General features: G+C 46.4%; 1 protein-coding gene across 5 annotated transcripts in view; it reads right to left on the minus strand.

The window, feature by feature from the left end:
- Window positions 1–27,482, minus strand: part of LOC147433933 (alanine aminotransferase 2-like) — a 208,781-nt gene that overhangs the window by 17,512 nt on the left and 163,787 nt on the right. For all 5 annotated transcript variants that reach the window (XM_086490560.1, XM_086490557.1, XM_086490558.1 and 2 more), the window contains one exon: window positions 4,984–5,058. In XM_086490560.1, the coding sequence (XP_086346686.1) occupies window positions 4,984–5,058 (75 nt within the window). The remainder of the gene's footprint in view (window positions 1–4,983; window positions 5,059–27,482) is intronic.

Below are 27,482 nucleotides of genomic sequence, written 5' to 3' on the forward strand. Positions count from 1 at the left end.
ATGTCCACGTGGCACACAGAACCATGTGCATGTGACATCCCCTACTGCTTAAGGTGAGGTACTAGTACTGAAATCCATGCATGCCATACGATCATCTCGAATGAATGGCCTTCAAGATGATGCCCTCCACGACTACTTTTGAGGGAGAGGCTCCCTCCGATGATATGGAAATGTCCAAAAGACAGTGATGGTGATGATACATCTACTTGCAAACACTGGACATGGCCTCCTGGATCAACGATTCCCTTGTTGGTTAACGGCCAGCCTTTGCTGCCCCTACACGGGAAGATTGGCAAGAGCAATGCCGAATGAGAGATGAAGATGGATATGTCCTTTGGAATGCCCACAAACCATGGCAAGTCCTCCGTATGATGTCTCATGAAACCGCCAAATAACTCCTCAAAGATAGAGGCTCCTCTTGGGGATTCAACTAGATTGTCGTATGATGGAAGCTCTAGACGAATCCTCGTCTCTGCAACAGATGTGGCTACGAATGTAGGCCCATGGTGCTTACAAAGTCCCGCGGTGGTTACCTCGGATTGGAACCCTTTGGCTCCGATGTGTACAAATCGATAACCATGCAATGCCTCTTCTAGAATGATGGAATTCTCAAAGCACATGGGAGAAATGGTTCTTCCAAGACTTCAAAGCTAATAGGCTGATCTTGATGGCGCCTTCCTTTGTCGTCATAGGCCGCTAATATCTTCATGTTTCCAATGCATGTCCTCAATGATGCAATCTGTCATGTCAAGAATTTATGACTACAAATATCCATGCTAGGATTTCTTTACGTCGAGGTGGTCGAGCGCACACATTAAGTTAACAACCCTTTTGCAAGCTCACCACAGTTGTAATCCCCGCTATACAATGTTTGGAGTTCCTATGCTCAAGGCTCACGGTCCTACGCGCAATGGCAGTCCTGTAGTTCCTAGAGTGAGAAAGGCAATCTTAAGCGAAACGCTACAACATACACTCAAACAGTAGAGAGAAAAATTTCCAAAGGTTAGCGGATTACTGCAAAATCACAAAGCTCTAATACCAATGTCAGGTGCAACAGAAATGAAATGGTGACAAGATATAGACTTTACACTTACATAAATCTTTACTTCTTTTCTTGCTTGAATGTGTGCTACTTAGCATGAATGATGGTTCCTTTTAAAGAGAGAATGAGAGAGAGAGGGTAGCGATGTGTAGAAATCAAATGAAATGAAATGTTATATTAACGTCTTCAAAAGGCCAAAGTGATCTATGAGACCAGAAAGTTACAATGTGGTGGATTTGATACAAAGATAAGAGTAACAAAAATAACAACATAACAAAACAAGCTAAAAATACTCTAGAAACCTAGGCCGCTCGATGTGAACTAAGCAGTTGGCTGGGATAGCTAAATAGTTAAATCACAGGAGATCCAACATCGGTCGCTGGCGGATCTCATCAATCTCCTCCATGGACAATAGTTTGACTGGGCGTCGTGCACGCCTGGCCAAAGTGATCCGAATCTTCTGATGTAGCCTCCATCGATGTTGTGTGGTCCTCCGCAGTCGTGGGCGTCTGGATCTCCCCAGTTCAAACGCTCGGTCGATCAGTGTGCCTTTGGTGTGAGACAAATGTGAGCTTTGTTGTGGTAGTAACTCCTCCGGATGTCCAGTGTCTGTTCTAAAGAAATTTGTGATCCGTCTCTGGGACTAGCTAGTCTCTCCTCTTATCAGGCTCTCCCTGTGTCTGCGCAGCTCCAGCAACAACAAACCCAGGCATCTCTGATCTTCGTATCCCATGAATTTGGAGAGTGGTCCAAAACCGAACAAGCAATGGAAGCGACCTCGTATCTCGTAGTAGACGGGGCAGCAGCATGTGTAGTGCAACTCTATCTCAGGCTCCATGTCACACAAGGGGCATGTCCTGGCCTCTGCTGGCACTCCGCTGTATCTCCCAGTCTCAATCCGCAGTTGGTGTGAAGATGTGCGTATCTGGCCAATAGCACATCGTATCCCATGAGGCAGGTGGGTGTCCATGTATCTGGGTCTTGTCACAAAATCGTCCTCCGTAAGCTGGAGAAGATGCTCTCTATAGAAAGCCATGGTGTCTAGCTAAGTCAAGTCCTGGCGGATGAGCCCGGTGATCTTGGACTGTGTAAGAGTGAGAGATGGGGCATCACTGGATGGGTGGCAATCTGTCTATGCTGAACCCATGCGCTTGTAACCATGATGCCATCTCCCCATACCAGCATGATGTATCTCCTTGCATGGCTACCTATCGAGAGGACTCAAGTGAAAGGCAGGCATATCTGTCTCTAGGAAGTTCCCATTATGCGGTGTATGGAGGAGACTGATCTATGGAGGAGACTGATCTGGTGAGCGCCTCGACCACTAGTGGGGGCGCAGCCAGCTCTGCTCGGATAATGGCACATGGTACTGAAGCCTTGGCTCTAATGAGCCGCGAGATCATAGAGACCAGAGGTTTCTCCATGTCCCCCCATCCATCAGTGCGACCTGACCTCCCGTGATGATCCAAAGAAGGTCCCCATATCTCAGCTCCATAGAGCAATGCAAAAGCCACCAAAGTGTCAAAGAGCCAGAGCTTCGTCCTAGGCTGCTGAAACTGAACCTGTGAACACATCCTGTCCAATCTACCCAATGCTGCACGGGCTCTAGTCAATCTGGTCTCTGTTGCTCTCCTGAGTGAGAATGCCGGTCCGCTAAAAACCACTCCAAGGTAAGTGTAAGCATCTGTGTACTCCACAGTCTTCTGGCCATATGTGAATGTAGGTGCTGACCTCCTGATCCACTGTGGGGTGGTATTAAAGACCATATTCTTGGTTTTACCAAGGTTGACAGACAAACCACTTTCGTGGGCAAAGCATCCAAGTGACGTTGCATCCCCTCGAGGGAGTCGGACATTGCATCCCCTCCGGGAGTCGGAGATCAACACAATATCATCAGCATATAACAATAGTGGAATCGATGTCCCTGCCAGCTGTGCACCTCTATCACCATCGCTCTCAATGTAGTCAGCAACATACATACCCAATAGAGTAGGAGAGAGCGGGCAACCTTGTTTCACCCCAATAGTGGAGTGAACCGGTGTAGATAGACCCTCTAAGGTGCGTACATGCCCCACTACTGACCTATATAATGCCATGATCCCCCAAATGAGCTCTGTGGGTACTGCCATCTCCTGTAGTCTGCGTATCAATCTAGCTCTGGGTACTGTGTCAAATGCTTTGCGGAAGTCCACAAAGCTACAATAGATCCTTCTCCCATGTGATCTGCCCTCCTTAATGATGGTTCTGAGTGTCAAGATATGGTCAAGAGAAGAAAAGCCTCTCCTAAACCCTGCCTGCCCAGCTGCGCGTACCCTCTCCCTCTCTGCCCATCTACTGAGCTGCTGCTCAGAATGGATGCGTACAACCGTGCCAATGTGTGTCCAATCATGGTAGTGCGATAATTCCCAGGCTCCATAGGGTCTCCTGATTTGAAGATAGTCACAATAGCAGATACGCTCCAAGTATCATGCGGGGTCCCAACCAACACTCTCAAGGGTCCCCACACCTTTGCCGATGTGGTATTTGCTTTTGATTGTGTAAATGGAATATACACACATGCACTACCTCAATGCAGACTCTACTAACTCGAATGGAGAATGTTGCCGCGGTAACTTTGATGGGAGTTGATTTGATGCACCTTTGGATCTGTCTCAATAAGGGGTTGCTGATGGCCCCCAAGGGTAGATATGGAACTGATTTGCGGTCCCGATGTGAGAGGAATGGAGGGCTGAAAATGCAGATGATGATGGAGCTGATAATGGACAGCAATGGGAGCGTTCGATGCGGTGAGGGGATGGCCGAGAAGAGGCTCAATGCGTTACCGAAGTACTGGGCTACAACAAGGAGGTTAGCGTTAGCAGATCCAATGCATTTTCTGCGAGGAAAGGGACTGAAAACTGAAAACGCTGGCCTGCAGGGCTGATCTAGCACAAGGCTTGCGAGAATGAGCAAAATGCTGGGCTGATCTGCTGGCGATGGGGCAGCAAAAACGCCAAGGCTGATTTCAGCAAGAACGTTGGGGCTGTTCTAGCGCTCGCTCATCTGCTGGAAAAGGCTAGGCTCATGCTCCTTATATAGGGTAGGAATACTATAGAAGTACCCCTTAGGACTTCGGTAGGGCAAACTCGGAAGACAAAGTTATAAATAAATCATTTGAATAATTTATTAATAGATTTGTCTAGGCAAAGATTTGTCCTTGAAGATATCTACATGAAATTTAATGCTCCATTACAATTCCATACAGCTAGCTTTAGAGTGGTCTTAGAGGTCTCATGGTGTCATTTAGAGCTCTGTTCAAATGACTTTCCCTCCTCGATAAAAAGCGATGTTCCCTTTCTTTCACACAGCCCTAAGCCTTGGCATACATTTCCTCAAATGAGCCGACTGATTAGGGGTGAGATCATCTCCCGAAAATATGCCCATACCCTTGAGTGTACTCGAGTTCACAAAATCCTTCTTAGCTTCCATTGTGGAGAAATGAAGTACAAGGGCTCTTTCTTTGCAAGTTTCTCCCACTTTATTGGGATTGCTCACGTGCTCTATCTCTGCATGCCAATAGTTGAGTTTTGATTTTCTTGATCACCCCTTCTTTCTCAGTCATCTTCTTGTACAAGGAAATGGCATTTTTCAAAAGCATAATCTCATCATCCTTCTTTTGAAACAACATTTCCAATGTGTTCAGCATCTCCTTCTTTCAAGCATCAAAGTTCTCCTCCATAATCACCTGCATGTACTTCCCACCCAAAAAGATGTCACAGTTCGAGCTCTTATAAACCAAACAACAAAATATTCCAATCCCCTTCCAAGGCAGAAAGAGAAATTCTCAAGTTTTTCACTTCATCAAGTAAAATTACGCATTTAGCTGGAAAACAAAGTTCACATCCCCACTTAACTTGTTTGGAAAACATAAAATAGAGTAAAAAAAGGAGTTACACATGCACCTTTACTCGTCGTCCTAGTGATGAGAGAATTTCATCACGCTCTTTCGCATATAAGACATAGGAACCATCTCCAACCTGTATAAATCTCTCTCTCTCTCTCTCTCTCTCTCTCTCTCTCTCTCTCTCTCTCTCTCTCTCTCTCTCTCTCTCGCACACACACACAAAAAATAAAAGTGGAGCTTTGACCCTTTGCAATACATAAAATCCGCATAGGTCCATATACAAGAAATATGGGAAAAGCCTTGAAAGATATACAATGGGATCATGGGGAAAAATCCCAAAGCAAACCATAGGAAACACCTCAGAAAATAGATACTCTAATCAGGTGGTGAAAGTAGCCCTTTGGATTGTGAAAAAATCTACACAAATCTTCCAAAACCTCTGTCCACCTCATGTGATATAGCAAAAACCACAAAGTCAGTGATGTGTATCTGCCTGATATAAAGTATCTGCTGTAATAACCTCTTGTAGCCGCTCACAAAAGCCAAGGGACTGTAAAACCCCTAGGCCATGCCTCCAAAATCATAAACATCGTTTCGAACATTTCCTAATGATGTACCCCAAAAGAGGATGTAGATCTATGGCACAACTGTGCCATAAGAGAGGTAGGAGGGACCCATTCATCCACCTCAAAAGCCAAGGGAAGGTACCAAGATGCACATCTCTCTGAACTAACCAACTTCCCAAGGCCTCACTAAACTGACTCTCAAACAAATCTGCAAACTTTTTGATATCCATAAAGTAGTTGTCCTAAACCATCATTTGCTCCTGTATGGTATCATAAACAGCCTCCCTCGTCCAAAAAGAGTCCTCATATAAAACCAACACTCTGAATCTGATCATGGGAGCTCTCTGTGGACCATGGCGTGTTCCTAATAGCTACAAAAAAAACATGTCAACACAGTGGCCCACTCAAAGAAACATCTAGAAATCGCCAAGGACCAAACACAAAGAACTGTGTAGGCAAGATCTCAAATAAAGGGACATTTTCTGGTGACGCAAAACCTCCTAGGTAGTCAAACTCCTCTACAAACTGAGAAGACTTGCTCTCCTGCTCCCCCGCAATAGTGCCTATTGTAAGAGGCACTTGCGACTGAATCTCCACGAGATCCAAAGTCTGGTGGATTGGCCTATTCTAGAATAACTCAGGCTGGTCCTAGACTACCACCAATTATTGATCCTCCTGCTCTATCCCTCTTTCTAGTTGCTTGGAGACCTCCTCTCGATCTTGATATGGTAACCTCTCCTCAAGAGGTCTGTCTGGGGCCTGCTCCGCCTCTCGCAACCTCTATCTTACTACCCGTTTGTAAACAAGGATAGGTTGTGTTTGTAATTGTCTACCTGCCACTTTCTGTCTCTTTCTCTATGTCTGATTAACATCGTGTTGCTCTTGAGCATCCTGCTACCGGTTACTCTGATCTCAGAGTGGTGATATTGGAGCCACGCTCCACATGACGGTGTGAGACCTATGGGACCACACTCAAAGTTGCTACCTGGAATTGTAATGGATCTATGCGTCTAGATGTAGGTGCTTTTGGGGAAAGTTTTAGTGGGAGAGATATCATTTTCTACTCTGAGACACATCAGGCCCCTGGGCAGTCTATGCCTCACATTAGTGGATACAGATGGGAGACCGCATGTAGACAGGAGACACGATCAGAGCATAGAGAGCGGCCCTCATGTGGAGTGGCAGTGTTATTCAGGGAGGAGTTGCAACCATTGATATATATATAGTTCGCAAGGATGAGCAAGCTAGGTACATGTGGGTGAGATTGAGAGTAGAGACAAACAAATATCTTTACGTTACTATTTGCTACTTTCCCCCGAGTACGTCAGTGTATGCACCACCCAGAGGACAGTCCCCCTTTTTCTATTTTGGATGATGACATCTGGGACTTCTCTAGAGATGGTGACATCATCATTCTAAGGGATTTCAATGCTAGGACTGCTCATCATTAGACAATTTTTTATGATACTTCAGAGGAGATGCTGAGAGAGCTGGATGTTGCAGAGACGGGCCTATCCAAACTATCAAAGGATGGGGAACATACTGAGTATGGACGACACTTGATAGACATGGGGATTGCACATGGATTGGTCATCTTGAATGGCCTACAGAGATTTCCCGCTGCGGCAGGTTTTACATGCTTTCCACACAGACATGGAGCTAGCACAGTGGATTATGTCATGGCGCAGCCGAGTCTCATCTCTAGTATCCAAGACCTCACCGTTGGACCCAGACCTGTTGGTGTGGCATTGGACCATGCTCTTGTGTCGCTAACCATCTCTTTCGAGTTTAGTGTAGCACACAGGCCACAGGCAGCAGCTCCTACTCGCTACACCTTCACGTGGGAGACGGACTCTCTATACATAGATGGGATCTACAGACGCTTGTGTACAAAAGAGCCAGGGCGACCTATGGAGGAGCTTACTACTATACTGACATAGACGTTACATGATGCAGCAGCAGAGGCATACCCACACACACAGCCTGAGCAGAGACGCCGTTCTGGGAGCATGCCCCATAACAGTTGGTATGATGAGGAATGCCGCGAGACCAGAGCTAGAATTCAGAGGGAGGTGCTTTTGGGGGACATCACTCACAGACAGTCACAGATTGACTTCCGACGCCTAGTGTGGCGGAAGAAGAGGGCATTTTTGGCTCGCCTAGAGCAGGATCTATACCAGCTATTCTTGAGTCAGGACTCACGTGAGGCACTGCGGCTCTTTCATGAGCACTCCCCCCCCCCCCCTTGCCATTACCTCTACAGAGGCCTGGAGCTAGTACGCGTCATCACGGTTCTTGGACAACCGCCCCTTCCGATGCGCAGATTATAGGAGATGGGAGTACCCACAGAGCTCATTTGGGGGGTCATGGCACTATACAGGTCAGTAGTGGGGCATGTACGCACCTCAGAGGGCCTATCTACAGCGGTTCATTCCACTATTGGGGTGAAGCAGGGTTGCCCGCTCTCTCCTACTCTGTTTGGTATGTATGTGGATGAGGTTTCTGACTACATTTGAGAGAGATGGTGATAGAGGTGCACAATTGGCAGGAACATGGATTCCACTATTGTTATATGCTGATGATATTGTGTTGATCTCTGACTCTCCGGACGGGATGCAACGTCACTTGGATGCTTTGCATAGGTTTGCCCATGAAAGTGGTTTGTCTGTCAACCTTGGGAAAACCAAGGTCATGGTATTTAATACCACCCCACAGTGGATCAGGAAGTCAGTGCCCGCATTCACATACGGCCAGGAGACAGTGGAGTATACAGATGCTTACACCTACCTTGGAGTGGTTTTTAGTGGACCAACATTTTCATTGAGAAGAGAATCAAACAGTAGATGGACCAGAGCCCATGCAGCATTGGGTAGATTGGAGAGGATGTGTTCACATGTTCAGTTTCAGGAGCCTCGGACGAAGCTCTGGCTCTTTGACACCAGAGGTACCAGAGACATACTGCTTGACCGGGCGATAGAGTTGGGGCGGTCTCTGTAATAGACTCGGACACTCCAAGTCAAGAATCTACCACGACAACACCAAATAACCACTTCAAAACAGTTCACAGTTCACAATTGATTCAACACTTGCCTGACGGAGTTCCGTGCCTAGAGATATTAACCCAAAGACTGGCGCCCCTTTCGGTATTTCTTTTTGTATTAATCTCAGTTCAAAGTACAAGAGTGCGGGCAGGCTCTCACACTCAGACTCTGCGTCCAGATGCTTTGAGTTGTGAGAGGCCAACCTGTGTATTTAAAGTTACAAGGGATGGCAAAAGCAGAGCCCAAAAGCTGAAAATCAAAAGCCCAAATAAAGCAAAGGCTCTTTCTCTCTCTTGCTTATAAAAAAGAAAGCAAGTCCCAAAAAGCTGTCCTTTTAAAATAAAGCAGAAAAACTCTCTTTGTCTCATGCTTAATAAAGCAAAAAGGCTTCTCTCTCTCTCTCTCTCAATTGCGTAGAAGATAAAGCAAGCCAAATTCTGCCAAAAAACTGCCGTACAGCACTGCCGTTAGCAGTACGGAATTCCGCGAATTGTGCTGCCTGCCACGTGTCATTTCTGCAGTTAGGGTTAGGGTTTCTACAATTAGGGTTTCCTGTAGAGATAGCCACGTCATCACTTTGTGACATACCCCCCTCTTGAAAGCATTATAATCACCCTCAATTACGCCTGCAAAACAGACAAAGGCCATAAACCGTCTTAGCGGACACTGACTGTTAGTACCTACGTACTAGGAACACACATCTAGCACACATACCAATCGACAGTCACATCACACGACATCACAGAACATCACAAGACATCACATGACATTCAATATTCATCCGGATCTTAGACCATGATTTATCGGCAATGCAGCTAGCAATCGCATCTAGATCCAGTCGGGACCCTATTGCAACCATGTCTATTCGAGATCAATTAGACCAAAATGTTGTAGTCATTTCGTCTATCAGTTTTTGCACTTAAACAAGTCAAGAACAAGTCAGTTTCATATTTTCCGGAATTCCATTTCATAAAGTCATACAGTAGAATACTGTCAGCTCTCAGTATACCTGAAGCTCAAAGAGACATCAGTGACTCTAGTATTCTAAAATCATGGCATCTGTTGACAAAGGAGCGGAGTAACTCCCCTCTTGTGCATCCCACTGCACCGGATCTCCGGCCAAGCTGAATTCTGGGTTCCATTTGGACTAGACTATGCTAAACCAAAAGCTTCGAGATAAAGTTTCACAATCTGAGGAGTATCTGCTAGGTCCTCCTCCTCCATCCACTTCACATCCAATGCAGGATAGTTCTTGAATTTAACCAAGAACCGCCTTCGGACTTTACCTTTATTCTTTGTGTTCTTATGTGCCAAAATCTGTTCAGGAACAAGGATCTCCTCGTTTTCTTCCACTTCGGGTTGCTCATCGCGCTCCCCATCTTCAGGCACATCACCTTTAAAAGGTTTCAAGAGACTCACATGAAATGCATTGTGAATCCTCCAAGTGTCAGGCAGTTTCAGTTGGAAGGAGACATCATTGATCTTTTCGGAAATCTAGAAAGGTCCGTAGTATCTCATACTAAGCTTTGGAAAAAGCCTCTCCTTTCCCTTTTTCTTTCTTAGGTGTGTCTTCTCAAAACGTGGGAGCACCCAATCATCCTCCAATTTCAAATCGCGACGATGGCAATCCGCTGCCTTCTTCTATCGTTCTTGAGATTTCTGCAAAGCCTCGCGGACTTTGGCAAAAGCCGTATCTAAGTCACGCGTGTATTCATCCGCTTCAAAAATCTTATCTTTCGTGCTTAGGAAGGGTGGAACCTTCGCAGCACCTTCGACGATCTCAAATGGCGCCTTCTCCGTCTAAGAGTGTATCGTGTTATTGTAGGCAAATTCCACCAAAGGTAGATACTTTTCTCATTGAGTCTTCTGATCCGAGATATAAGACTTCAATAAATCTAAAACCACTGAATTTGCAATCTCAGATTGCCCATCAGTCTGTGGGTGGAAAGATGACGAAAACTGCAACCCCGTGCCAATGTTCTCCCAAATTGCCTTCCAAAACAAACTCGTAAATCTGGGGTCCCTGTCGGAGACAATCGTCTCAGGCATGCCATGTAATCTGAAAATCTGGGCCACAAACAATCTCGCTAAGTGATACGGCTTGACTATTTTCTTCACTGGAATGAAATGAGTCTGTTTGCTAAATCTGTCAATAATAGTCCAGATACCATCGTGACCACTCTGCGTTCTCGTTAGATAAAAAATGAAATCCATTGCAATACTTTCCCAGGGGCGGGTGGGTATGGGTAAAGGCTGTAACAATCCCTTTGCTTTATGCCTGTCAAACTTGACCTTCTAGCATACCAAGCAACCGCGCACAAACTCTTCCACATCCTTCTTAAGTCTCGGCCAAAAGAAGTATCTCTCTACCCCTTTCATCGTGGTAGCAATGCTGCGGTGACCCGTAAAAGGTGGACAGTGGCATTCAGTCATAACCTTTTCCCTCAACGGCTGTGTAACACACAACATGGTTTTCCTCATCAAGTAGCCATCCTGAATGGAATACCCCGCTACAGTCTCCCCATCCTGTATCTGTGTGAAAACGTCTGCAAAATCCGGATTTGTGGCATACTGGTCGATCATATCCTCGAAGCTCCTGTGATGTACCACGGAAATAGCCAGAATCAACGGCTTCCGAGACAAAGCATCTGCCACCACATTCTTTTGTCCCTGAACATGGACAATCTGGAAGTGAAACTGTGACAAGATGTTCGCCCACTGCATCTGCTTTTCCGATAGCTGCTTCTGTGACAAGAAGTAGCGTAAACTCTGATGGTCTATAAGACAGTAAAATCCGCTCCGAGTAGATAGTGCCGCCACTAAGTAAGAGCATGGAAAACCGCCAAAAGCTCTTTCTCATAAATCTGTGCTGTCAATTCCGGCCTTGAGAACAATCGACTCTCGTAAGCAATGACATGGCCTTCTTGCATTAAGACAGCACCCAGACTACGACCACAAGCATCACAACTTCTACAAGTCCGGCAAAGTCAAAACTGGTCCCGTAGTCAATTTCTCTTTCAATGTCTGAAAGGCAATCACCTCTGTGGGTCCCCACGAGAAAGGGACTCCTTTCTGTGTCAAGATATGCAAAGGGGAAGCAACCTCTGCAAACTTTCAAATGAACCGCCTGTAGTACGAACACAGTCCCAAGAAGCTTCTAACTTCATGGACATTCTTCAAATCGGGCCAATCACAGATAGTCTCTATCTTGGCCGGATCCATCTGCACTCCTGCTGCTGAGACAATGTGTCCCAAAAAGTGTATCTCTGGTAGGAAAAATTCACTTTTCTTTGCATTAATCACTAACTTGTGATCTCGTAATGCCTGAAAAACCTGAAGTAAATGATCTCTATGTTCTGCCTCATTCTTGGAGAAAACAATGATGTCGTCAAAGAAAGTGCAAACAAATAGCTTGTACTCTCGAAAAATCCTGTCCATCATCCGGTTAAATGTCGTAGGAGCATTGATTAGGTCAAAAGGCATCACCAAAAACTCAAATAACCCAAAAGTCGTCCGAAAGGCTGTCTTGTAGACATCTCCCGGCGCGATTCTGATATGATGATATCCACACTTCAAATCAATCCTGCTAAAACACGAGGATCCCTGTAAACTGTCGAGTATATCATCGATCCTAGGAATCGGAAATCTGTTCTTGATGGTGATTTTGTTGAGAGCTCTATAATCAATGCACATTCTCCAAGATCTGTCTTTCTTCAAAACCAACAACACTGGAGAGCAATACGGTGAAGTACTAGAGTGGACAAGACCCTTTTCCAAGAGGTTTTTGACTTGGTTCATAATCTCTTCGTTCTGTGCTCGGATCACACGGTAAGGTGGCCGGTTCGGTGGTGTGCTTCCAGGTATCATATCAATGGTATGATCTTCAGGACGAGTAGGTGGTAACTCGCCTGGTAGGCCCTCTGAGAAGCAATCGGCATGAGTGGAGAAAATCTTGGCGTTCTTTATCAAGTTCAGACATATTTGTCCTATCTTCATCACTCAACTCTTTCATAAAGACCGAGTAAACAAACAGACTAGATCTCATTAATTTTGAAATGGCCGAAGCCGATACAATAGGGACAGACTCGCCCTTCAGTTTAATGTCAAGTACAATGGTTCTGCCCTTCCTTGTAGTCAATGTCGCTTTCCTCGCCCGATAATTGACCATGGCGTTGTTCTTGCGGTACCGGGAAATTCCCAAGAGAACATCACAACCTTCCAAAGGCATTATGTAAAAGTCCTCATGACCCAAATACCCCTGACAATGCAACCGAAGTTTGCCAATGACAAGTGTAATGGCTACAACCCTACCGGGTGCCGCTAGAACTGCCTCCGCAAGTGGTCCCATCCGATCGGGAGTGATTCAAGCTGCGCCGCCAATTCCGGTGAAATGAAGTTGGCCTTGGCTCCTCCATCAAAGAAGATCAGGGCTTCTTGGTCTTTCACTTTGCCCCAAGCTCGACAAAGTTCTGTACTCTCGTCCACCGTGCTGGGATCGGTACCCACGCAATCTGGAACCAATCCTGTTTTCATCTTGCCTTTTCTTCCACGTTCCTTAGCTGCTCTCGAACTCTCAGGCCTTTCGTCGTCCTTGTCGTTCTGTTCTTTCTGTGCCTTTATAGGGCACTTCGCGGAGATCTGTCCAGGTTCCCCGCATCCAAAGCACTTCCCCTCCATGAACAAGCGAGCTCTCCCCTGAGGAGTAAGCTTGGGTCGTACATCTTTCTTTTCTGAGTTGCTCTTTCTCTTTCTACTTTCATTTGTCGAAGTCTGTTCAGCTCTTTGTGTCATGATCTCATCGGTGGGGTAAGTCAGACTGCCAGAGTGGATGGCAAAACCCCGTTTCGCATGACTCATCAACACCTGAATAGAAGCTGACTTCTGTTCCAAGCAGTGATCTCGGATTTCTGTAGGTAGACCCAAGGTAAAGCGCTCAATTTGTTCCTTGAACGAGATCTTCTTAAATGAAGAGGCGGGTAGAAAAGAGCTCCAGAATCTCTCGCAATAAGCGTCCACTGTATCTTTCTAAGTTTCTTGGTCATCCGAAGATGGTTCCAAGTAGTTCGTATATCATGTTCATACTCTCAAATCAACCAAGAAGAAATAAAAAGCCTCTTGAATTTCAACTGGCACAGTCTTGCTTAACAGAAGCGTGGACCACTAAGTTCGAGCATTCCCCTTAAAGTAAGAGACAGCTCTCTGAATCTTAAGAGTGTTCTGAGTAGCGTCCTCCCGTGAAAGCCATGTCAAACTACTCTACAAAAGACAAAGCCTTCGAAGCATCTCTATATCGCGAAAACGTGTCAAATTTAATTGACTGTCCACCTTCCTTAAACTCTGGACTTTCTTGCTTTTGTCTTCCAGAAAGTCATACTGGTTGGCTTTGTAAAATTCTTCTTCTTTGCATAAAAATTGTTGTCGTCAGAGTTTGAACTGTCTGTAGACGAGTCCTCTGCAGAACTGTCACTCACTGGGCGAGATTTAGACTTCTTTGACTTTTTCTTGCCCTTTCCGAAGCGTTGCTTCTTGCTTCGCTTTTGCCTTTTCGGTCTTCTTCGCTCGAGTCAGATGAGATAGAAGAACTGTCAGAAGAAGAAGAAGAAGAACTGGGTACTTCTTCAAATCAAACACGCTTCTTCTGTTTCTTTGCCTTTTCAAATGTTGACTGACGACCCAAATAACCCGGGAAGTCAGTGCCTTTCTTCTGCTTTCTGCCGTGCTTTTTAGCTTTGTTCTACGCGTCAAAAAGCTCAGCAATTGGTGCATCAACCACCTCTTCTAATTCCTTCTCTGTATATTTCTTGTGAGCAAAAGGTTTCTTGAGAGCGGGTTTTGGGGGTGGTGGTGTGGTTTTCTGCCACTGCACATGCACTTCTTGGAAAGAAGTCTCGCTCATATATTTTGCAAACTTTGGGTCCTTCGCAAAATTGAGCAACGTCTTTGTTGCATCGCCGATCAATTGACGACGCTCCATCTCTCGACGCTCCACCTGAGTAGGCCGAGGCGGGCCATACTCCTTGCTGAAATCTTCGTTGTCATCTCTTCCCGCATCTCCGAATGCAGAGGGAGTCGACTGATCTTTGACTGAAGCCATAGGTGCAGCGGAAAAAAATTTGGGATCGGATTTCCCGTAGAAGAGAAATCGGCTGTGCTTTGATACCACTGTAATAGACTTGGACACTCCAAGTCAAGAATCTACCGCGACAGCACCAAATAACCACTTCAAAACAGTTCACAGTTCACGATTGATTCAACACTGGCTCGACGAAGTTCCGTGCCTAGAGATATTGGCCCTAGAGATATTGGCCCCAAAGACTGGCCCCTTCCGGTATTTCTTTTTGTATTAATCTGAGTTCAAAGTAAAAGAGTGCGGGCAGGCGCTCACACTCAGACTCTGCGTCCAGATGCTTTGAGTTGTGAGAGGCCAACCACTGTATTAAAGTTACAAGGGGTGCCAAAAGCAGAGCCCAAAAGCTGAAAATCAAAGCCCAAATAAAGCAAAGGCTCTTTCTCTCTCTTGCTTATAAAAAATAAAGCAAGTCCCAAAAAGCTGTCCTTTTAAAATAAAGCAGAAAAACTCTCTTTATCTCTTGCTTAATAAAGCAAAAAGGCTTTTCTCTCTCTCTCTCAATTGCATAGAAAATAAAGCAAGCCAAAATCTGCCAAAAAATTGCCGTACAGCGCTGCCGTCAACAGTACAGAAGTCCGCAATTTGCGGTGCCTACCACGTGTCATTTCTGCAATTAGGGTTAGGATTTTTGCAATTAGGGTTTCCTACAGAGACAACCACGTCATCACTTTGTGACAGTCCTGTCGCCCACAGATGAGAGGGCCCTCTCGATATCGATGCAGACTGCGATAGAGGATCCATACCATACTGGCGTGACATAGGAGCCGTCCCGGATACTGATGTATATGTATATGATGCCTCAACTGTCAGAGAGCTCCTCTGTATCAACTCACCCTTTGTCTTCCCTTTGTATCAGCTTTCACCCCACCCCTACCCACTATTTTCTTTTTACTTCTTTGTACTTTTTGTACCCATACCTGGTATTAGATTCACATGTAACCTTTTGGTCTCATAGGTCATTTTGGCCTTTTGAAGACGTTAATAATACATTTCATTTCATCATCTCTCTCTCTCTCTCTCTCTCTCTCTCTCTCTCTCTCTCTCTCTCTCTCTCCCCCCCCCCCCCCCCCCCCCCCCCCCCCCCCCCCCCACCAGCTACAGCGACAGTTGGATGCATTACAAAGTTTTGCAGAGGATAGTGGATTGACTGTAAACCTTGGTAATACCAAGGTTATGGTGTTTAACACCACACCACAGTGGATCAGGAGATCAGTACCGACTTTCACATATGGCCAGGAGATTGTAGAATATATAGATGCATACACTAACCTTGGGGTTGTCTTCACTGGGCCGAGGTTTTCTTTGGGGAGAGCAGCAGAGACTAGACTGACTAGAGCTTATGCGGCCTTGGGAGGCTTCGAGAGGATGTGTTTGCAGGTTCAGTTCCAGGAACCTCGAACAAAGTTATGGCTCTTTGATACTTTAGTAGCCTCAGCTATGTTGTATGGGGTGCAAATATGGGGACCTTTTGTAGAGCAGATGGTTGGAAACGTATGGAGAGGCCTTTGGTATCTATGATCTCTCAACTGATCAGATCCAAGGCCTCCGTACCCCACACTATCATTCGCGCAGAGCTAGCTGCCCCTCCTATGGAGATTGAGGCGCTTACCAGATCAGTCTCCTTTGTGCATAGCTAGTGGGATGCTACTAGAGACAGATATGCTAGATTGGTCCTTGAGTCTTCCAGACAGTTAGCTCTTAAGGGGTACACTTCATGCTGGTATGCACAAATGACATCATGGTTTTAGATGCATGGCTTCACCATGGACAGGCTGCCCCCTTCAGACACCCTCGATGTCTCTTACACGGGTGGAGATTACTAGACTCATTTGTCACGACCTGATCCGGCTGGATACCAGGACATGAATAGAGCTGCCACAAGAGTTGGGCACAAAGATGGATTTCTGTAGAGAGCATCTTCTCCACCTCACAGAAGATGGGTTTGTGATTCGACCCAGCTACATGGACACACATATGTCTCATGGTTTGCGGTGTGCCATTGGTCAGATATGCACATCTGCACATCAGCTGGAGATTGAGACTGGTAGATTCAGAGGGATACCAGCAGACAACAGGATATGCCGCTTATGCCAGCTAGAGCTAGAGACAGAGCTACATTACATATGTCAAATTTTTTTTCCGAGAAAAAGATCCTTCTTTTAGTTAATGAAATTGCCCATAGGGCTACAACCACCTCTACTAGAGAGGGCTGCAACAATCATAAGGGGAGACTCTCCCAATGAAAAAACAGCATATGTACAATGAGACTAAATCAAGAGATGGGAGGAGGGAAAAGCCACACAGGTGGACGGTAGTGCCATCTGAGCACACCCTGGACCATGCTGAAGAAAGGCCGAGGGCGCCAGAGTCAAAGGAAATCCTCTCTACGCTCCCGCATGCGGTCGGAGCTGCCTTGGAGTCTCTTGAACTGTCCCCTGAGAGTATGGATCAACTCTAGCCAAAGATTTTGAACTGTCTCTGCTGGTGGTACAAGGCGAGCATCAAAGATGTTGAAGCAGCGGGCCCGCCAGATGAACCAAAGTGTCAGGCCACAGACGAGCTCCCAACACTCCTCTCTCACTGCACCACTCCTCTGGAGTAAGCTGAAACCGGCCTGTACAATCCAAAAAGGGCGGTAGACTTTACTTCAAACCTTGATTTAGCTTTCACCCATTATTAGTCGTCTATTTTACCTGTACTTTCAAGGCACAACAAAGGGGAGAGGGATACAGGCTGCTAGATTGCACCTGTATGAGTAGCCAGACACCAGATTGGCCCCTAACTTAGGCGCCCCTTTCCGTATTTCTTTATTGTTCAAAAGAGGGAATAAACGCTGTGGTTCCCTACAAGCTGCCCCGCACAAACTCGGCTGAATTTCCACTGTTCCAGCCTGATTTCGGCAACATAACTGTACTAGAACCCTTCACGGTCAGTATTCCCACGCATTGAATGACTTTTCCGACGCATACGGGCACTTTGCAAAACCTGGCGAGAATCTGCAGCACGCTGAATTCTCTGTTTTCAGCCCTGAAAATGCGCCAGATCACCTGTACGGCAGTCCCCTTGCGTCCCCGAACCTCCTGGGGGTATTAGGGTCCGTTTAGGGCCAAAACCCTAAACCTGCAAAAATTCACAGCAGGCTGTAATTCACTGTTTCGGGCTCCGTTTCGCGTGCCGGTCGCATCCGTAGCAAGTCCTCGAGCTCCCGCACCTGTAGGGCTACTTGCCCTTTGAATCGGACGAGATTTCTAGCGTGAAACCTCTCCGAATTCACCTGTACCTGCGGGGGGATTAGCCGCTAGCTAATCCAGTACCTGTGCAAGAGGCTCTTGCCTCGGCAATCGCGCATGAACCCACACAACTGTACATTGGTCAAATGAAGAGCCCACTAGAGGGGCATAACATACTGCCAAAGGGGACAGAGAGGGCAATGCGTAGCGTGCAGGGCATCACTCCTGGCACCGCACTGTGCATAAGAGGAAAAGCAAGCACTCCATAGCTCTTAACCTGTGACAAATCTGAAAATGAGGCTCTCCCCCTCCTAAATTCAGCGCCACTTCTTGTTGCATGAGGCAAGTGCACCAGAATGTGCCACTTGGCACATTTACAAGCATTTTCCCGTTTCGGGGTTGCCGCCTAAAAATCTCCCAACCAGTTGCCCAATTGACTTCACGACAGAGTAAGAAAATGTTCCCCATGTCATTCCGGAGGAAATGACATCAACACATTCTCAGGTCCCAAAATAGCAGTTCCCTAAATTTTAGGAGATGCTGCCATTGTATCTTTCTAGGTCATCCGACCCTCTTTGTACACTACGGCCACATCCAGAACTGAAATGTAGCCTCTGTAGCAAAGGATTCCACTTTGGCTAGTCAATGACCCCACTTGGCTAACCATCGTCCTTGTCCAACCTTAGTGCTCTCTTGCCCTCAGTCCTGGACTCCCTCTGGACAGTTCCACACTAGCTATGCAATGCAGGACAGTTAGATTTCCCGAGGGGTGTTTCCAAAAAGTGAAAGTAAATAGATAATAAGAAAGAAATCAACAAAAAGGATAGATACTAGTCACACGCTGGTGACATACCCCCCTCTTGAAATCTCAAACGTCCTCGTTTGCATCTATGTCGTACATGCTTACTGTCAACACTGATGTATTCAACACCTGTCGACACATATACGACACATACATGCTCATTGTCAACCCTGGTGTATTCAACACCTCGTCGACTCATGTATTGCTTGCGTGTGAACCCTGTCCCAATGACATAGTGGTAGCTGCGCACTCTGCCATTGCTTTGAGTCACTAACTTTCCAATGACAAAATGGTAGCTGCACATTTTGCCACTGTCTTATAGTACACGTTGGATCCCGTAACACTTTCGAGCATACCCAAACCGACAATTTAAGAATGCAGTTATACATGTACTCTTCAATAGAAGCAATCACTGTATCCTTGACAAACTGACAAGAAATACTCACTTCTATAGCACTAACCAAACTTTTGGACATTCCATAAGAGCAAATGCCAAACTGACAATCTGTACAGCTCTAACATTCATGTAACAGGTATTTGATTTGAGCTCACTTTAAATACCATGTACATCATTTGTTTCAGAAGCCATTGTCACACTGACAATCCATGTAGCTTTGAAACTCAAGAGGTCAAGGTAGGTTGCAAATCGAAGGCTTCCAGGTAAAGTGATAACACAGTTGGTGACTTTGCAAGTTCACCTTCTTCCATCCACTTAGCATCCATTGGTGGATAGTTTCTGAACTTTACCAAGTAACGCCTAGCAACCTTGCCTTTCACTTTCCTTTCTTTGTGTGCCAAAATCTGTTCAGGGACCAAGATCTCGTCAAGTTCCTCGACTTCCGGCTGATCTTCAGCTGGCATATCTTCTGGCACATCACCCACATAGGGTCTGAGAAGACTCACATGAAACGCATTGTGAATCTTCCAACTGTCAGGCAATTTTAGCCTATATGCAACATCACTGATTATGTCGCACACTTGAAAAGGCCCATAGTAATGCATGCTGAGCTTTGGAAACAGTCTTTCCTTGCCCTTCATCTTCTTTAACCTTGCCTTTTCAAAGCGTAAAAGCACCCAATCACCAAGTGAATATACCACTTTACGACGGTGACGATCAGCTGCTTTCTTTTGCTTTGCCTGAGTCCTTTCTAAGGCCACTTTGACCTTCTTGTACATTTCATCCATGTCCTGAACATACTTATCTGCTTCAAATATCTTGTCCTTTGTATGCAGTATGGGAGGAACTTTCTTGCCACCTTCAACTATCTCAAAGGGTGCCTTGCCAGTTGATGAATGCACTGTATTATTGTATGCATACTCCACCAATGGCAAATACTGCTCCCACTTTCCTTTATGCTCTGACACATAGCACTTCAGCAGATCTAGGACAATAGAATTTGCCTCTTCTGACTGCCCATCTGTTTGAGGATGAAATGACGAAGAGAATTTGAGCGTGGTGCCCATATTCTCAAACAAGCCTCTCCAGAACAAACTTGTCATGCGTGGATCACGGTCGCTAACAATCGATTGTGGCATGCCATGATACTTGAAAATATTGCTCATAAACAAGCGTGCCATCTGATCTGGCTTTATCTTCTTCCTGACAGGAATAAAATGAGCCTGTTTGCTGAATCTGCAAATAATGGTCCAAATACCATCGTTTCCTGTCTGCGTTCTCAGAAGATCAAAGATAAAATCCATAGCAATACTTTCCCATGGTTTATCTGGAATAGGTAGTGGTTGCAATAACCCTGGTGCCTTTTGCCTGTCAAACTTGACCTTTTGGCATATTAGGCATTCTCGCACAAAGGCATCCACATCCCTTCTCAATGTAGGCCAATAGAAGAATATCTCAACCGCTTTAACTGTAGCATCGATACCACGATGCCCTGCATACGGTGGGACATGACTCTCTTCCATAACTTTGCGTCGCAATGGCTTTGTGACACACAATCTGCCATGCATCATCATGAACCCATCTTTGAGAAGATAGTGTTCATGACGTTGTCCATCCATTAGCTGCTCGAAGACCCTTGCAAAATCTTCATCATTTGCATACTGTTCTCTCATATCATCAAGTTCATGATGATAAGGAATCGACACAGCTGAAATTTGTGGCTTCCTTGACAAGGCATCAGCCACAACATTCTTCTTGCCTTCCACATGCACAATCTGAAAATGGAACATGGACAAGATATTTGCCCATCGCATATGCTTCTCAGATAACTTTGTCTGTGTCAAGAAGTATCGCAAGGTCTGATGATCCGTTTGGACAACGAAATCTGCACCTAGCAGGTAGTGTTTCCAACTTAAGAGCGCATGAATCACAGCCAGTAACTCTTTCTCATAGACTTGCATGGTCATCTCTGGCCCTTGCAAAATTCTGCTCTCATAGGCTACTACCCTGCCATCTTGCATTAGCACTGCACCAATGCTACTACCGCAGGCATCACACTGGACCACACATGACTTCCTAAGATCTGGCAACACAATGACTGGATCTGAAGTCATCTTTTCCTTTAAGAGATTAAAAGCTGAAATCTCTTTTTGTGTCCATCTAAAGGTGACTGCCTTCTTTTGAAGAGCATGTAAAGGTGAAGCAATCTCAGCGAAATTTCGGATAAACCTTCTGTAATAGGAGCATAGTCCCAAAAAGCTTCGGACATCATGCACCGTCTTCAAATTTGGCCATGACTTGATCACTTCAACTTTTGCAGGATCCATTCTGACACCATCCTTTGAGACAATGTGTCCCAGAAAGTGAATCTCTTCCAGAAAAAACTCACTTTTCTTTGCATTGATGAGCAACCTATGACTGCGTAGCTCTTTGAACACAATGGCCAAGTGATGCCTATGCTCCTCTTCATTCTTTGAGTAGACTATCATGTCATCAAAGAATGTACCAACAAACTGCTGGTATGGACGGAAAATTCTGTCCATCATCCTATTGAACGTAGCAGGAGCATTTGTGAGACCAAAGGGCATCACTAAAAATTCGTAAAGGCCAAACGTCGTTCTAAAAGCAGTCTTGTGCACATCCTCTGATCTAATGCGGATCTGATGGTACCCACTCTTTAGATCTATCCTGCTAAACATAGCTGCTCCTTCTAATTTGTCCATAATATCATCAATTCTAGGTATAGGGAACCTATTCTTGATGGTATTCTTGTTCAATGCACGGTAGTCGATGCACATACGCCATGAGCCATCCTTTTTCTGCACCAACAACACTGAAGAACAGAATGGAGATGAACTGGGCTGAATCAGCCCCTTTTCTAACAGCTCCTGTACTTGGCCCATTATCTCTTTCTGCTGAGCCGCACTAACCCTGTACGGAGGCTTATTTGGTGGGCTACTGCCTGGCACCAAATCTATCGCATGGTCCTCGGGTCTCTCTGGCGGTAATTGAGACGGTAATGAATCGGAAAAACAGTCACTATACTGTTGTAAAAACATTGACCTTTCTTTATCTAGCACAGATAAATTTGATTCATCACAATCTGACACTTCACGTGCAAAAACCAAGTACGCAGAAAGATGCTTTTTTATTACAGAAGTAATAGCAGAAGCTGATACAGTAGGAATAGACTCCCCTTTAAGCTTTACATCCAGAATGTGAGTCTTTCCCCTGCTCTGTACAGTGATCTTTTTGTTGTAGGCATCCATGATTCCCTGTACACGAAATAACCAAGGAATACCTAACAACACATCACATCCGTCCACTGGCATGATGTAAAATTCTTTAGCATCTACATAGGACTGGATATGTAGGCGCAATTTTCCAATGATGGGTGTCACAGCCTCTGTATGGCCAGGACATGCCAAACTTGCCTCTGCTGTATACCCCATCTCTTCAGGTCTGATTCCCAACTTTGAAGCCAATTCTGGGGAAATGAAGTTGGCCTTGGCACTTGGATCAAAGAAGATAAGCACTGTTTGATCCCTGACCTTTCCCCATGCTCTGCAAAGCTCATTTGCATCTGAATTTGGCTTGTCGCCCACCATATCTGGCACTAGACCAGCCATGGGCTTCTTTCCTTTCTTGTCTTCCTTGTCATCAGAATCAGCTGGCCTTTTCTTTGTAGGACAATTGTAAGCAATGTGGCCAGGCTGCTCACATATAAAGCATTTGTTCTCTGTCCTCAGGACCTTCTTTTGCTCTTCTGTCTTGCGAGGAAAACGTCTTTTCCATTTCTTTGCTGGTCCTTTTTCTGATTCAGCCGTAGCTTTGTCTTTCCCTGCGTTGGCTGACTCCTGAGTCCCTTTAGGAGCCTCATTGGGAACGTGCTTCTTGGCTGAATTTTTCTTGCGTGATCCTGCCTTGACGCCAGTGTTAAATTCACAATCTTCTCCCTTGAGCAAACCATTGCCAGTGTTTGCTACCTTGATGAGCTGCGTCAAAGTAGTGACTTTTGTCTTCGTGCAGTATTTTCTCAATCCTTTGGGTAGGCCACAACAGTATTTTTCAATCTGTTCTGTCAATGGCACAAACCTATAGGAAGTTACTGGAAGTAGAGGTTTCCAAAACTTCCGATTGTAATCATCCAGATTTCTACAAGTGGCAGCATTTAGCTGGTGCCGTTCTGTCATGACATCTGCTTCAAAGTCATCAGATAACCATGCTGCTGCAAAAATCTGCTTGAAGTAAATCCATGTGGACGGAGCTTGCCCTTGAAGCAATAAAGTTGTCCACCATTGTCCCGCATTCCCTGTCAAGAAAGTGGCTGCCTTGCGGACCTTTGAAGCCTCTGTAAAGTTTCCCCCTGCATAGGCCTTGTCAAACTGCTGGAGGAATGAGAGAGCCTTCTTTCTGTCATCAAATCCTGTAAAGGTCGTGAATGACACACCTTTGCCACCTTCTTTGTACGGAGTTGGCCTCTCCAGCGGCGTTAAATTGTCATATGGAAGTGACTGAAACATGGGAACACTATTAGGGTTCATCTGTGTTCCTTGGCCGCTATTAACTTGACTTGGAAATGCCATATCTGGCTGCTGATTTGTAATTCCAGCCATACCAAAATTTGCCTGTGGCATCCCAAATTGGCCCTGAGTGCTCTGAACCCTGGTAGCATGCCTGTGACACCATACATGGGGTTAGGCATCATCGTTTGAGCACCCCCGAACACTGTTCTTGGCGTGTAAAACTGATTTCCAGGTGCATGACCAGCCATGCTCTGGAATACGGATCCACCTCCAAAATAGCCAGGGTATACTGAAGGCGGTGGGAAGACCTGTTGCATAGCCTGTAGGTTGCTTCCCTGCCCATTAGAACCAGCTATAGGCTGCTGAAAGGTGGCGGGCTGAACTGGTACAGCTTGAAAGATTGGCATCTCAGCCACCTGTTCTTGCACCTTAGGCATAGGTTGTGGAGACTGCATGTTCTCCGTCAAGTGTACAGGTGTTTCCATTGATTGTGCGGTATGAATCACCTGTGCTCGAGCCTTAACAGGCTTTTGAATATGATCCAGTGACCCAGCTTGCTGAGACGGAACAGGAGGTTGCAGAAAGGCTAAAAACCTCGGATTCTGCATTACTTGTGTGAACATAGCCACAACAGTAGCCAACTGGGTCCTGAATATATCGTCATCAGTCTGTGGTGGTCTTGAGGACTCACCCACTTTATGTGTCTGTTGACCCTGTGAAGAGGAAACCTCTTCAGTCACATCATCTGGTCTGTCAGCCATAATTGCAATTCCCTGTGTCTGGTCTATGATCCCTTGTGTCTTCAAGCCCAAAACTGACCAAGGCTCACTTCTATGGGAAAAAGTAATTTAATCCCGTCGATGGAACCATGAAACCGGCCTGTACAATCCAAAAAGGGCGGTAAACTTTAATTCAAACCTTGATTTAGCTTTCACCCATTATTAGTCGTCTATTTTACCTGTTATTTTACCTGTACTTTCAAGACACAACAAAGGGGAGAGGGATACAGGCTGCTAGATTGCACCTGTATGAGTAGACAGACACCAGATTGGCCCCTAACTTAGGCGCCCCTTTCGGTATTTCTTTATTGTTCAAAAGAGGGAATAAACGCTGTGGTTCCCTACAAGCTGCCCCGCACAAACTCGGCTGAATTTCCACTGTTCCAGCCCGATTTCGGCAGCATAACTGTACTAGAACCCTTCACGGTCAGTATCCCCACGCATTAAATGACTTCCCGACGCATACGGGCACTTTGCAAAACCTGGCGAGAATCTGCAGCACGCTGAATTCTCTGTTTTCAGCCCTGAAAATGCGCCAGATCACCTGTACAGCGGTCCCCTTGCGTCCCCGAACCTCCTAGGGGTATTAGGGTCCGTTTAGGGCCAAAACCCTAAACCTGCAAAAATACACAGCAGGCTGTAATTCACTGTTTCGGGCTCCGTTTCGCGTGCCGGTCGCATCCGTAGCAAGTCCTCGAGCTCCCACACCTGTAGGGCTACTTGCCCTTTGAATCGGACGAGATTTCTGGCGTGAAACCTCTCCGAATTCACCTGTACCTGCGGGGGGATTAGCCGCTAGCTAATCCAGTACCTGTGCAAGAGGCTCTTGCCTCGGCAATCGCGCATGAACCCACACAACTGTACATTGGTCAAATGAAGAGCCCACTAGAGGGACATAACATATTGCCAAAGGGGAGAGAGAGGGCAGTGCGTAGCGTGCAGGGCATCACTCCTGGCACCGCCCTGTGCATAAGAGGGAAAGCAAGCACTCCATAGCTCTTAACCTGTGACAAATCTGAAAATGAGGCTCTCCCCCTCCTAAATTCAGCGCCACTTCTTGTTGCATGAGGCAAGTGCACCAGAATGTGCCACTTGGCACATTTACAAGCATTTTCCCGTTTCGGGGTTGCCGCCTAAAAATCTCCCAACCGGTTGCCCAGTTGACTTCACGGCAGAGTAAGAAAATGTTCCCCTTGTCATTCCGGAGGTAATGGCGTCAACACATTTTTAGGTCCCAAAATAGCAGTTCCCTAAATTTTAGGAGATGCTGCCATTGTATCTTTCTAGGTCATCCGACCCTCTTTGTACACTGCGGCCACATCCAGAACTGAAATGTAGCCTCTGTAGCAAAGGATTCCACTTTGGCTAGTCAATGACCCCACTTGGCTAACCATAGTCCTTGTCCAACCTTAGTGCTCTCTTGCCCTCAGGCCCGGACTCCCTCTGGACAGTTCCACACTAGCTATGCAGTGCAGGGCAGTTAGATTTCCCGAGGGGTGTTTCCAAAAAGTGAAAGTAAATAGATAATAAGAAAGAAATCAACAAAAAGGATAGATAGTAGTCACACGCTGGTGACAAAGCTCTGTAGCAGGCTGGAGTGTAGGTCAACCCCCTTGCATCACTATCATCCTGCTGGTGGAGGATAGCTCAAAGTGTAGTGCTAAGCCCGTGAGAGTGGACCAAGCAGCTGCCCCCCAAGTGTACTGTCGTGTTGTGGAAAGAGCAGGCATCAGCCGAAGGACACGAAGCCAAACCTGCGGTGCCATGGGACAGTCCCACAGACAATGATGCCGACTCTCCACAAGATGGTCACAAGCTGCGCATGCTGTCGAGAGACCACTATGTACAAGCCAGTTCCCCATTGCTGTAGCTCTATGTGCAACTAGCCACTGAAACAAAGTGACTCGCCGCGGCTGTCGTGCGTCCCACAACCGCGCCCAAAAAGCTGACAAGAACTCAATTGTGAGACCCTCCTCTTGCCAATGAGGTGCTGCAGCAAGATGAGCCTCTCTCCGTGCTGCCAGTATGTGACGTCCCAGTCGAACAGAGTACTGAAAGAAAGGGACACGTGGATGGTCGACTAAGGCGAACGGGTCCCTCCAAAACCACTCTCTAGGATCCCATTGCACTCGTGCCAGTGGACAGCTCTCCCAAGCCCACAGCCTCCAGTGGCCAGTTGCAAGAGCTGCTGGGTCAGGATCTATGACACAAGTCCTCCCACAGATGCCCACAACTCGGATCCTCTGCAAACAGCACTCTAGTCTCTCCCACCTGCGGGGCCTCTACTGAAACTCGGTGTAAACAACCCTCACCCTGTAGCTCAAAAAATAGGGAGGGTACAGTCTCTGAGCAAGCCCGAACTACGATGAGGACCTCTAGTCTCGTGAAGGCCCCCATCCATCTGGGCGCTGTTGACTCCAGAGGTGTGAGCCACTCAGCTGGTACTGCCTCTGTGATGTCCCGACACATGCTCTGCATCCCTCTCATGCCCTGTAGCTGGATGCTTTGAAGCTCCTGTGACAAGCCTGAGAACTGTAGCCAGTCACCTAAAGTGCGAGCTGGACCCTTTTTGCCATGGGACCCCAAGAAAAATGAGGCCTACTACCAAGTGGCCTCTCTGAGTGCTAACCATGGGGTTCCAAACAAGCGGCTGTCTCAGGCGCTCCTCCATGCAGATAGGCAGGTGCTGCTCCAAGCCTCTCCGCAGCTGCTCTTAGGAGCGGAGCAGACTCACATCAAAATGGTCCTCCAGTCTCCTGCTCAGGCCAACTCTGCGCATCTCTGTGAAAATCCATCTGGTTGAAGGTCTCCAAGGGCCTCCAGCCTGAGGCACTCTAGCACTAAGCCACTGAAGCAAAAAGTCCTTCCAGGGCTCCTCCCCTGGAAACAATTCTCTAACAACAAACTTCCCAAAAAGGGCTTTGCTCTACTGGGTTGGGTCTATGATCCCCAACCCCCCTTGAGAACAAGGTAGAGTGATGACTTGCTAGGCCACTTTGGCCCGGGCTATCCGAATATCATATCCCGACCAAAGGAAATTCCTGATCAGCCTCTCTACCTGGCTGATACAAGAACTCGAAAAGATC

Source organism: Adiantum capillus-veneris, chromosome 19 (genome assembly GCF_014529385.1).
Source record: "Adiantum capillus-veneris isolate H3 chromosome 19, ASM1452938v2, whole genome shotgun sequence".
NCBI lineage: Eukaryota > Viridiplantae > Streptophyta > Polypodiopsida > Polypodiales > Pteridaceae > Adiantum > Adiantum capillus-veneris.